Source organism: Macaca mulatta, chromosome 3 (genome assembly GCF_049350105.2).
Source record: "Macaca mulatta isolate MMU2019108-1 chromosome 3, T2T-MMU8v2.0, whole genome shotgun sequence".
Lineage (NCBI taxonomy): Eukaryota > Metazoa > Chordata > Mammalia > Primates > Cercopithecidae > Macaca > Macaca mulatta.
Window position 1 is genome coordinate 146677819 of NC_133408.1, and position 13849 is coordinate 146691667.

The 13849-nt window shown below is 38.8% G+C and overlaps 1 protein-coding gene across 1 annotated transcript in view; it reads left to right on the forward strand.

Annotated features, from left to right (window-relative positions):
- Positions 1-13849, forward strand: part of PRKAR2B (protein kinase cAMP-dependent type II regulatory subunit beta) — a 114770-nt gene that overhangs the window by 19150 nt on the left and 81771 nt on the right. The window contains exon 2 of the mRNA XM_015134667.3: positions 4884-4919. Within this exon, the coding sequence (XP_014990153.1) occupies positions 4884-4919 (36 nt within the window). The remainder of the gene's footprint in view (positions 1-4883; positions 4920-13849) is intronic.

Below are 13849 nucleotides of genomic sequence, written 5' to 3' on the forward strand. Positions count from 1 at the left end.
CTTTAACTTGGAGTTTCTCTCCCAGCAGTATGCTCAGAGATGCAAACTGTGTGTACTGCTATAAACTTGACTTTTAGTTTCATAGATTATCTTAGGTTTTTTAGTCTTCTACTGGATTTCTCATTCGCCTACATTTTTCTAAATTAGGTATCTAGTTGCAGGGTATAAGTCTTTGAAGCCATTGTATTTGAAAATACAACTAGACTTAATAAGTTCTTCAAGGGCAGGGACTCTGTTACAATTCCAGTGCCTAGCATCCACACTCAATACAGCAACAAAATTAGTGGGGACAGGGAGACTTGCTCTGCTTCCTTGCAGAGTTTATTGATGCATTCTGCAGCTATTTACTCAGCACCTTTATCTACCAGGCACTGTGATAGGTTTTGGGCATGAAGAGGTGAGCAGATAAGCAGTTCCTGCTGGCCTGGTGCAGAACTCAGTCCAGCAGGTTTGGGAGGCTGTTTTCACTGCTGAGATAGAGAGACTCCTTCAGTTTATCCAAAGTAATGGAGGATTTTGCTTGTAAGGACACTGAAGGATTAAAGAAGACTTGAATCAGTTACACTTCTAGGTCTCTTGGGAGCGTAGGAACTAAACGAATCTAGTGGAATATAGTTTGGCAACTGAAGAGATCTCTGGTTATACAAGCACAAAGATATTCATAGGAACATAGGACTCAGTGTTCCACTGCAGTAGTGTTGGGGAGAAAGTCAAACCTTATATAAATATTTGTGTCTTTTTTCCTTGGGGATTCACTAAGATCTTAGGTTATATTCTCTTAGAAATGCTAGGATTTTACTCTGCTCTTAAATCATATTGTTTATTTCTCCAGGCATGTAATATATTTCCTATTTTTTTCCTTCTATCCTAGTCTCTAGTTTTCTCTCTTTCTGTGTGGGTGTGTGTGTGGGGGTGTGTGTGTGTGTGTGTCTGTGTGTGTGTGTGTATTCACCGAATATCCGCAGAATAAGAAAATCTAAAGGTAAAAACCAAAAATCCGAGAAAATTTAATTTGACTTGTCACATTTTAAAACACCTTCATCTGTTAACATTTTTTGGAAATTTGTATTGCTGTTTATTTTGTATATTTAAAAAGTGGTAATATTAGTTTACACTAAATAAGCGTCAGTCTCTTACATTTGAATAGGAATTTATAATTGACAGGTACCTCCAAAGATGTTTATGTTTTTTTGTTTTTGAGACGGAGTCCTGCTCTGTTGCCCAGGCTGGAGTGCAGTGGTGCGATCTCCACTCACTGCAACTTCCGACTCCTGGGTTCAAGCAATTCTTTTGCCTCAGCCTCCTGAGCAGCTGGGATTACAGGTGCCCACCACTATGCCCGGCTAATTTTTTAAAAAAAGTTTTAGGATAGAGATGGAGTTTCTCCATGTTGGCCCGGCTGGTCTTGAACTCCTGACCTCAGGTGATCTGCCCACCTCGGCGTCCCTAAGTGCTGGGATTACAGGCGTGGGCCACCACGCCTGGCCAGGTTTTTTTCTTCAGAAAAACCGCCTGAAAGAAGGAGGGCAGATCTTGCTTCCATATATCACAAGTTGAAAATTTAAGTCAAGGTTACATGGTTCATCTATGCCATCAGAAGGTGGTGTGGCCAGTATTAGAGCCCAAAGCTCCTGTCTGCCAGTTGGGTGGTCTGTCCATACCCCACGCCTCACCCCCTCCCTGCCAGTGATGTGGAAGGTCGGAATGTTGGCGGTGCCCATGCTCACCTTCCTGCTCACCTTCCCTGACTTAGGTTCCTGAGAGAGAAGACCAGGCATAGCTTGGCCGGATGCACATTTCTTTTTTTCCAGCAAAGCCTCCACCCTGATTCCCAGCCTTCTCTATTTTGGTAATTAGACTAAAAAACTTGGAAAAATGGTGAAGGTGACCATTAACTTGCTGAAAGTTTGTACAGGAAACATTTGTGTTTCATCCCTGCAAGTGGAAAGGAGGGCTATGGGTATGAGAGATTGGATTTTTGATGATTGTTCTCAAAACCCAGTGTTTACCTTAACTACTGCATACCACTTGCTTGGTGCACCCATTTTCTTAACTGTCCAATCCCATGCCCCATTAACTGTCGGGAAATGAAAATCATAGACCTTTATACCCGCAATTTAGAAATTGACAGAATGTCTAGCAAAAATATCAAGGAGAAATAAAGTAAGATAATTTATAGCAAGTAAAATGTATTTCAGTAGGTATGTGCTTCAACATGTACTCAAGAAGACAATGCAGTTAGATTGTCCCACCTAGATGTAGAGGCTCTATAAAAGCTGCAAACGGAGTCTGATGAAAAAGCATTGTACTAGCAATCCAAATACCATAAGGAGCACTGTAGTAGTCACATGGTTTTCTGAAATGGTGAACATCTATTAGTAAAATTCCAAACAAAGCAAGAAACAAAACACACAAAAAAACCCAAATTTGATTTATGTTGTCATTGTGTTGTAGAAAATTTGATGTATATTAAAGCTGCATAAATGAGCCATGTGTATATAAAGAGCTGTATTAGGATTTAGGTCCAGATGGTTATAAATGGACTTTTTTTTTTTTTTTTTGCCAATGTGAATGCCCAGTGGGATGTTTTAAAAGTCATGCAGGACAAAAGTTGTAGGATGCAGGACAGTTCTTTGTTGTGCAGGATTGTTGTGGAGTTTGCCTGACAAAAGCCAAGGAAGGGTGTCCTCTGAATTACTGTGACAATCAAAATTGCCCCCACAAATTTAGAAAACATCTTCTAGATAGCGATGCCACCTTTGTGGAAAACCTCTGCCTTAAACACTTCAGAAAGACACAGAAACCTAAGGACCCCAGGAAAACAAAGACTTCTCGACCTTTCAAACCAGGAGCCCATAGTCTTGTGGCTTCATCATCTAGAGAGGCTGGAGGGGGCAGGGGGGCAGAGAATGTCTACTGTATTTTTGCCCCAAGGCTAAGAGAAATTTTTAAACCTTTATCTTGCCTGTATCTGCTTGCACTCTCTGTTCTGCATTCGTGTGGTTGCATTTTTTTGCATTTTGTTTCCGTTCACTGTCCTTGTAGCTTGCTGGGGAGGCACTCTTTAGACTAACTTTAATCGTTGCAAAAAAGGGGTTTGAAAACTGATGGGCCTTTGTGTATATGTGTAGTAAGATATACATAACACAATTTACCTGATGCAAGTTTTTAATGTACGTAATTTGTGACTGTGCAAATATATGACTAAAGTATTGTGGTATATAAATAGTAAATATTGTATGTCTTTCAGTCACTTTGGAGGATGTAATTTTGTTATAAATGATAATATCTTGATAATTGGGTTTATGAATTTCACAAAGTTAATCTTTAATTGTAATGAAGATCACAAAGGAAGATAATATTCACCTCTTACTGTATGATTTCAGGAATCTGTATTTTCATTTTCTGTTCTCTCTGAGGCAGCGTTTTGATGCAAGATACTCGTAAATTCAGATTCTCCAGCTCTGATGCAGAGTGACTGTGTGATCTAAAACAAATTAATAGATTTCTCTGAGACTTACTGTAAAATGTAGTCATCAGTTGTATGAAGATGCTGATTTTTTTTTTTTTTTTTTTTTGCAACTGAGTTTCATTGTGTCAGCCAGCCTGGAGTGTAGCGATCTCGGCTCACTGCAACCTCTGCCTCCCGGGTTCAGGTGATTCTCCTGCCCCAGCCTCCCAAGTAGCTGGGATTACAGGCACCTGCCACCATGCCGGGCTAATTTTTGTAGTTTTTAGTGGAAATGGAGTTTCCCCATGTTGGCCAGGCTGGTCTCAAACTCCTGACCTCAGGTGATCTGCTCACCTCGACCTCCCAAAGTGTTGGGATTACAGACGTGAGCCACCGCACCTGGCCAAAGATGCTGATATTTGATAGCATGATTGTCAGGATTAATGCACTACACATCTGACATAGTTTTATTATAGTACTTGTTCCTGTGCATACATATTTTTCATGCAGTGCAATCATACTGCTGATAAAAATTTTGTCTTTTTTTACTTGACCTAATGTTTCCATAGTGTAAACAAATTTCATAATTACTCTTCTAAAAGTATTGAAGTAGACTTATGACATTCTGTTACCAAAATATACTGCATAGTACATTATGTCCTTCCTTTATATAAAATGAACCAGAAATGTACCTGCTTCTCTTGAGAAAGAAATGTTTTTAAAAACCTCGGTTCTTGAGATAACTATGTCATCAAAACCAAGAAGAAACAGAGCTGAGTTGAGTCGGAGGAGTGGGCAGTTGGTAGGCTTGCCAGCTAAGTGGTGCGCACACCAGCCTGAGACTGCAGCCTTCAGTGGACAGATTTGCGTGTTATGAACATTTGGATTGCACAAAAATCGTCAGAACTATAAATCTGAGACTTTCAAGGATATACTATCCTTCAGCTAAAGATGATTTCAACATACATGAGCAATTTCAGTTGTGTTTTGTAATTTTATCATTTAAAAAATGATGCTGCCGAATAGATTTATTCATACATTGCTCTTTCCTTCACTAGTAGTAGTACTTCAGGTTAAATCTCTAGTAGATTTACCCTATTAAGTGACACAAATCTTTTATAGTACTTGATGTAATTGCCAAATTGTTTTTTAAAGGTATTGTATCTCTTTATATGGTCCCCACGTAAGTAATTTTAGCTGTCTATAACTAGGGATTTTTCTTTTAAAGTGCTAATTTAATAGGTTAAATATTGATTTCAATTTATATTTATTTGATTATTAATGAATTTCAATATTTTTGTATATTTATGGTGTTTCCTCTTATTTATTCATCTTTTTCTGTAGTTAAATTATAAGATCATTTACCAATTTGAGCCTTTTCAGGGAAAATTAGACTTTTATTCTAATCATATTATTCTGCTTTTTCTTTCAGCTCCAGTAATAAACCGATTCACAAGGCGTGCCTCAGGTAAGTCTGATTATATTATAGATTTTGTTTACTAATGGTGACATTTTAAAAAGATAATATTGGACAAGAAGATACAAAGAATAATTGCTGTATAGTAAACCTTTATTTGTCAGTTATTTTCCCCAGAAAACACAACTATCTGGTATAATCACTATCTAGGAAGCAATTGAAAATGCCCTCTGAGTGGCTACACTGAAAGTCACACTGTGTACTAAACTGGTGGGCCTTTTTAAATGGAGACTGTCAGCCTAGGGTGTTATTCTTGCTCTTGATAGAATTACTACCTGCATAATTGTGTGATTTACCAGCCATAATCTAGAAGCAGTGATTTAGCAGATGAGTAAAGGACACCTTAGAAACAGTGATGAGTGTTTGTTTTTTTGTTTGTTGGTTTGTTTTTATAAGAGGGTTTTTAATAAGGGACAGGAGAACTCTTAAAATGCAGATATAAGAACGTGTCATTATGGGGCCATTTAGAATAGGAGCAAATTGCTTCATGTTTGTTTGTGCCCCTGAGGCTATTGCTGGTTTAAATATACCACAGTGCCCTAATGTAGTCAACTTGATAGGCCTTAGCCATTAACAAGGGCTTACATTAGGTTCAGTATACTGTGTACTATTTAAACTGCTGGGGAGGTATGAGACAGAATTAAGACCACTTCTATCCAAAATGGCTTAAGTAAAATGAGTTTGGGCATTGAGATAAACTGTTATTTAGAAAAATCACCATATGGAATATCTTCTCTGAATAAGAGGACAGATGAAGTGAGGGTAATATTTGATTTGAAAAAATTACTCTTTAAGTATACCTGGAAATTTTTTGTTAAACCTAAGATAAACATTTCACACAGATCATCTTTGGAGTTTATATAATACAAATGAGTCATTTATTTCACAATATTACCTTATTTATACCTGTGCTATAATATTAAAGACATTTTAATGTTGAATTTTATTTTTGATTTGTCAGCAGTTACTGGTATAATTTACTCTTGTTATATAGTGAACAGGTCTATAAGGATAATGTGCTACATTGGAATAACATCTGCTTTATCGTTCTGAGTTTTTTGTCATCTCAAGGCATATTTATTTTAAATGTTGAAAACAACTGTAGATTGTAATGCCTTTTGTGGAATGAGAGGTTATGTTTATGTCAGAAAGGCATCAAATTTTATCCCAAAGAAGAACTATCAAGTGTGATGATATTCTAGTGTAGTTGTTCTTTATGAGCAGTGGTGAGAACAAGGGAGGAAGAAGAGAGAATCAGTATTCTGATGCCTTGTCTTCATGAGGTGAAATTCTTTCAATAGAAACACAGCTAAGAATCATAGAATAAATAATCACCCTTTCTACCTCAAAATAAATGTTTCAAACCTTATGACATGTGACATTTATTTCTGGGCATGTTCCATTAGTATTTGTTGTACAATATACGTATCATTGGCCAGGCGCTGCGACTGACGCCTATAATCCCAGCACTTTGGGAGGCCGAGGAGGGCGGATCACGAGGTCAGGAGATTGAGACCGTCTTGGCTAACATGGTGAAACTCCATGTCTACTAAAAATACAAAACCAAGATTAGCTGGGCGTGGTGGCAGGCTCCTGTACTCCCAGCTACTCAGGAGGCTGAGGCAGGAGAATGGCATGAACCTGGGAGGCAGAGCTTGCAGTGAGCCAAGATCGTGCCACTGCACCCCTACCTGGGCAACAGGGCGAGACTCCGTCTCAAAAAGAAATTAATTGATAGATCAGGGGCTCCAGGGTATAGGTTAGTTTTGAAATGCCATTATTTTATACCCCACCCCCATGTGTGTCCGTGCGTTTTAGCAAGACTTGGCCAGAAATGTAGAGATGATGTAATGCCACAAACAAATACACATTAAAATCAAATGTTGCATTTATTGCCAGAATGACAGGTAACAAGAAATGTCAGTGAAAACAACAGGAAACAATTTGGTATAAATAAGATGATACCAAGTTCCGGAGTCATGCTGTATATAGCAGTAAGCCTTAAAAGGAGTAAAATTGTTATCCCAATAATATAATATGCTGGAAACCATTAGGAGAATGAATCTTGACATTAATTATTAGAAAAGAGAACTAACTTATGGAGTACCAGTGATGGATCAGGCACTTTACTCAGCATTTTATATACAGTTTTAGTCTTTCAGGCAAGGAAAATAAAATTATTTAATACTTTGGATTAAAAAAGCAATGGTATAAGATAAAAGGGAAGAGGATTTATTTAATCATCTACTTGTCTGTATTTTATTTGAGACTTTATGTCTTGTAAAAGTTTGTCTAAAACTTTTTTGGCAAAGAATATAGAAACAGTCTTAAGACATCCTGAGGAGGAAATGCTACAGTTTTTTTGTTAATTTAGTGGCTAATATGAGGTTTAGTAGTAGAGATGCACTTTTTAAAAAAGTAACATTTCCTGAAAATGAAAAAGAAATGAGTATCTTCTCAAAATGCAGTCAATAGTATTTGATAATTCAAAAGATTTCTTATGATACCTTTTCTGACTGAGTTTTATTTCAGAGATACTTTTTCTTTTCATAACCCATAGAACTTTAATGTAAGAATGGTAATTTAGGGGAAGAAAGTAAGTCAGGTAAAATCAACCAGACGTCTGTACGACATAAGAGTTTGTTTCTTATTCATCTATTTTTAAATTAAAGTTACAACAGTAAATGCTATATATATATTACAACAAAAATACCAAATGTGTAGTGCTAGGTGTTCAGTCATTATTGATTCAAAAGAAAAAATTACTATGAATTATAATTAATAATTCATTAACTGACTTTCCTATATCTTTGAGTTTTTGGCTTTTGATATTCATACTGCATTTATCAAACATAAATATTTCAAACCTGAATAATTTAAACAAAACATTTCCCCTTTGTATACCTTTTTCTTTTGTTATGAAGATGAGAGGAATGTTTGTGCTTAACAGATACATTCTTTAGGATTATTGTTACACTTTTAAGAACACTATTTGTGCTATAGTCTCTTGTCTTCTTCATGTGTTCAGTGCTGGCCCACAAACCTGTCAGTTTTTATTATTGTAAGTGAAAGGAATCAGTTTCACTCAGTATTTTCAAACAGAATTCCTAGTATCTTAAGAGTTTGTAGAGGCTTCAGGGTTGTATAAGCCAGCATCCTACTTGGTACAGGAGTGCAAGTCACTCTCCATGACTAATGGAGAGAAGCATAGATGGGCACCGTAAGAATAGGACCCAACTTTACTGATTAGATTGGGTAAGTTCCATAAAACATGATGAAAAACTGTCAGATTTCTTCTGAATTCCAGATATGTCTCTGATATCATCCTGACAGCACCCCATAACCTTATTTTTAAACAGTACCTCATAGTCGCATTTTTAAACAAAAGAAAAAGAAATACTGCTTTTGGTCTCTTAAAATGCTCTTCAGCTCTTAATATCCCTTCTTATCAGTACATCCTTAATACAGAGAGGCCTGTTGTGGTGGCTCACACCTGTAATCCCAGCACTTTGGGAGGCCATGGTGGGCGGATCACTAGAGGTCAGGAGTTCGAGACCAGCCTGGCCAACTTGGTGAAACCCCTTCTTTACCAAAAAATACAAAAATTAGTCGGGCGTGGGGGTGTTTGCCTATAGTCCCAGTTACTTGGGAGGCTGAGGCAGGAGATTTACTTGAAGCCTGGAGGTGGAGGTTACACTGAGCTGAGATTGTGCCACTCCAACCTGGGCGACAGAGTGAGACCCTGTCTCAAAAAATAATATAAAATAACAGAGAAATCATTATCCATAATCCATTTTATTTTATTTGTTTTTGAGATGGAGTCTTGCTCTGTTGCCCAGGCTGGAGTGCAGTGGCATGATCTTGGTTCACTGCAACCTCCGCCCTCCCAAGTTCAAGTGATTCTCTCAAGTAGCTGGGACTACAGGCGTACGCCACCATGCCTGGCTAATTTTTGTATTTTTAATAGGGACAAGGTTTTACCGTGTTGGCCACGCTGGTCTTGAACTCCTGACCTCAGGTGATCCACCTGCCTTGGCCTCCCAAAGTGCTGGGATTGTAGGTGTGAGCCACTGCGCCTGGCCACATAATCCATTTTACAATATGGGCTCTTTGTTTTTTGGAAGATGATTATTTTTGGTGGAAAATTGAAATAATATATCATTTGTTGTTGTGAGTATTAAAAATTAGTGGCGGTGGCTGGGCACTGTGGTTCACACCTGTAATTTTGCCACTTTGGGAGGCTGAGGCAGGTGGATCACCTGAGATTGGGAGTTCCACACCAGCCTGGCCAACATGGTAAAACCCTGTCTCTACTAAAAATACAAAAATTAGCTGGGCTTGGTGGAGGGCGCCTGTAATCCAGCTACTTGCCAAGAATCGCGGTGCGAGATTCGCTTGAACCTGGGAGACAGAGGTTGCAGTGAGCTGAGATTGCGCCACTGTACTCCAGCCTGGATGACAAAGGGGGAGACTCCGTTTAAAGTAAATAAACAAATAAAAATTTAGTGGTGGTAGTAGAAGTAGTAACTCAGTAAATATTTTAAGAGTAAAGCTTTAATCAAGAAATAATCCTGTTGCTTCACTGATCAACTAATATATGGGAAAGATCCTAGGGTTTGAAGTTGTACTGACTAGAGTTTTCCCATTTTCTCTGTGAATTTGCATGTAAGTTGTTTACTTCTTTGAGTTTAATTTTATTTATTTTCATTTCTTTCAGCTTGGGGATCTTAACAGCTATATTCAAACTTGTGAGGGTTTAATTGGATGATTTTTATTATTTTTTAATTTTTAATTTTTTTTTTTTTTTGAAATGGAGTCTCACTCTGTCGCCAGGCTGGAGTGCAATGGCATGATCTTGGCTCACTGTAACCTCTGCCTCCCGGGTTCAAGTGATTCTTCTGCCTCAGTCTCCTGAGTAGCTGGGACTACAGGTGAACACCACCACTCCTGGCTAATGTTTTGTATTTTAGTACAGGCAGGGTTTCACCACGTTGGCCAGAATGATCTCAGCCTCCTGACCTTGTGATCCGCCCACCTTGGCCTCCCAAAGTGCTGGGATTACAGGCGTGAGCCACCATACCTCGCAATTTTTTTTTTTTTAAGACAGGATTTCACTCTGTCACCCAGGCTGTAGTGCAGTGGCATGATCTTGGCTCACTGCAGCCTCCACCTCCCAGGCTGAAGTGATCCTCCCACCTCAGCCTCCCTAGTAACTGGGAGAACAGGTGCGTGCCACGATGCCTAGCTAATTTTTGTGTTTTATAGAGATAGGGTTTCGCCATGTTGCCCAGGCTGGTCTTGAACTCTTGAGCTCAAGTGATCCACCTGCCTCAGCCTCCCAAAGTGCTGTGACTATAGGTGTTGGATGATTTTAATAAAGCCCCCAACAGAGAGTCTAGGCTTTTCAAAAGGTTGGCTGTCAGCCCTCTTCTTATGAACATGGTTTAAAACAAAGCAATAAACCCCTCAGCTTTTTGCCTTAGCCTGTCAGAATAAAGCCTTAGAGAGTCATAACACTGTTTAATAGTAATCCTTTAATATGGGCATCTTTTTTATTGTTTACACATTATAGGTTTTTAAAAAAATTGTAATGGTTTTCCTCTGTGGTTTTGTCTCTGAACTGGGGAGGGGCTAGAAATGTCCAGTTAATCTTGAGACAATGCCTTGCATCATGAGGTTGGAACTCTGAATTTTTTTTTAATCCTAAGATACTGTTTTGAAAAAGTTACCCTTCTAGAACAGTTTAAAGAGTTCAGTGAGCACCTTTATCTAGGCTCTCCAGTTGCTGATATTTTGCCTCATTTGCATGCTGTCTCCCCTCCATCTTTACATGGGCACGCAGTCTTTTATTTTTTATTGAAACTTTTAGGAATCCTAAATACTTCAGCCTGTATCTCCTAAGAAAAAGGACATTCTTCTAGTTAATATAACACTGAAGAAATTTAACCTTGGATACAATACTATTATCTCATACAGAGTTTAGAGTCAGATTTTCTCTGTTGTCCTATCATGGTTTTTTTTCTCTCTCTTTTAAATTCTAGCTAATTCAAGGATTTTTTTTATTACATTTAATTGTCATGACTCAGTTTTTCTTGCCTTTCATAAATTGACTCCCTGAAGTTTTTGAAATTTGCTTTTTCAGAGTTTTGAAGGTTATTCCTAACCATAAGACAGTACCCTATACCGCCTGTTATGCATTCATAGATGGCATTAGCACAGCTGTTGTTTGGTCTGTATGCCCCACCGACGTCCATGAAATCTTTGCATTGACATTTACTATGCTTTCAAGGACTACTGTTGAGCATTACTTGTTCTAATAAGTAATTATTTCTTATAATAGAAAGATTTTCTTTTCTTATATAATTAACCACTGTTTAATTTTTTGCCATAGTATGAACATTGAATTTTATAGTATATTTTTAACAGAGCTGAAATTTTATAGTTTTTTTCTAAACTATGATGTAGAATAATTCACAGGTGAAATTAATCTTTAAATTTCAGTCTCGCCTACTGTATAAAATGTGATATTACAAATCTCAGTGAAATCACCCTGAACAGAAATGATTAGTTCCCAATAAATTAGTGAAATAGCAGAAGTTCAGATCTTGTCTTGAATCTGATTCAAGGAACATATGCTTCCTTGATTCATGGAACATATGCTTCCTTTTGTTTTGTTTGGGAAATATTTTGTAGCCTTGGTGTTCATTGTTTCTACTTTAAGGTTATTTGACGATAACAGCTTTTAACCCCCAAATTATTTTTTTCCAGAGGTCATTTCTATATTGTCAAACCAGTTTTCTGGTATAATTATAGTTACATTCATATTTTGTTTTTTGAAATTAGTTTCCTTTTTAGTAAGCCTGGTAATCACCAATACTTGGGAATGCATATTGGGAGAATACTACTTTAATTAATGTACTAGTTTATTCAGCAGACATTTACCAAGTCCCTCTTGTGTGTCAGGGACAGTGCTGGGGATGCCACAAAGAATAAGATACAGTCCTTACAAAGTGCACAGTCTAGCAGGGAAGCTGATGATGACTCATAGTGTAGTAAATGCCGTAATATCCTCAAAGTGAAAAGGAGAAAACATACAGTTCTTCCAGATCCTGCCTCACAGAAAGGGTACTGTTTGTGCTGTCTTTAAGATTTATAATGTTTTACCAGGACTATAAGGAGAGAGAATATTCTAGGTATTTCTATTCAGTATTATTGTAAAAAGTCCATTTTCACCGTATGTTGCTGTGCAGCTTGCCTCTGCCATCAAGCACCTATGGTATGGAGTGAGCATACCATATGTGCATGCCCATTGGCTATGGATAGCAGGGACTTAAGGCCTTTCATCCTTTAATTTACCATTGCTTCAAATTGTTAATGTCTGCCTTGCCAGGAGAGGCTGTACAGGCTCTGGAATCAGACCAGGGTTGGAATACTAGCTCTGCTACTCACCTATCTACGTATTAAAAGTGTGTGTGTATGTGTGTGTGTGTGTGTGTGTATCCTTAGTAACCTTTCTAAGGCTTAGTTTCTCTGGGTATGAAATGGGGATAATACCTAACTCACAAGATGATTGTTGTAATGAAACAGTAGATAACCCATGAAAAACAGATTCTTGAGGCTGGGCTCAGGGGCTCACGCCGGTAATCCCAGCACTTTGGGAGGCCGAGGTGGGTGGATCACCTGAGGTCAGGAGTTCAAGACCAGCCTGGCCAACATGACAAAACCTTGTCGCTGTTAAAAATATAAAAATTAGCTGGGCATGGTGGCACTTGCCTGTAGTCTGAGCTACTTGAGAGGCCGAGGTGGAGGAATCGCTTGAACCAGGGAGGCAAAGGTTGCGGTGAGCCAAGATTGCACCACTGTACACTCCAAGCCTGGGCGACACAGTGGTACTCATGTAAAAAAAAAAAAAAAAAAAAGGAAATGGCTTTAGGACTGCAGAGTTCGACATGAAGAGTTAGTCAGAAGGGTAACATCCAAGGTGAGGCTGAAATCAAGGGTCAGAAAGACCATTTGACTGAGGCAACAGGATGAAACAATAGGTGTCAGCCCTGGGCAAGGGAGGTGGGAAGACAGGGTGGAGGGTGGGACTGGGACCTAAGGAGGTTCTCTGAGATGCCAGGGCACAGGCCTGGGGACTTTTGTCCAGGCTTGTTCCTTGGGTGGGATGGAAGCCATTTAGGGAGCCTTCAAGTCACTTCATGCATCTGTTATCTCTCAGTGCCCACACTAGTATTATAATAAAATGGGTTCTCCCCTGTGATTCATTATGAATAATCCAAGTGAACAGTGCAAGTGCTGTTCCTGGTTCATCTCCAGCCTCTCTCCCCTCCTGCTCCACACTCTAGCAGTGCTTGTTTGCTGATACTTGTTAAGCAACCTTGGGAATTGGAGCCCAGTGGAATCTGTGGCAGTGTTGAGTCTCAGGTTCTTTTTTGTTAGGCCCTGAAATGCTGATAAGCTACTTCAAGGCTAATGAGAAATTAGATTATCTCTTGAACTTAATTGCATTTTCTCAGAATTCTCTTAGAGCCCTCCAGAGAAAGGAGAAAGGAAGATAGTGAAAGCAGCTGTTCGGGTGGGGGCATGGTGGGAAGGGAGGATCCTTCCGCACCTGTAGTGTCCTCAGACTCTTCACACTGGTGGTTTTGCCAGTAGATGTGGAAGGGCTTGGGAGATAATACATGGGAATTGTGTAACCCACCAAACCCTGTGTGCCTTAATTACAGGAACACTGCCACTGCTGGGGAAAGGGGGTCAGGGAGTTAGATCTATAAAATAGGTATGAGTAGCTAGAATAGACATTTAGACATAGTGCAACCATTCTTTAATTACAAGCAGAGTTTAGGTCACTACTTCACCAACTCTGTGTGAAGGACCAGTTTTTCGTTTTTGTTTTCCCAATGCACTACAGACCAGTA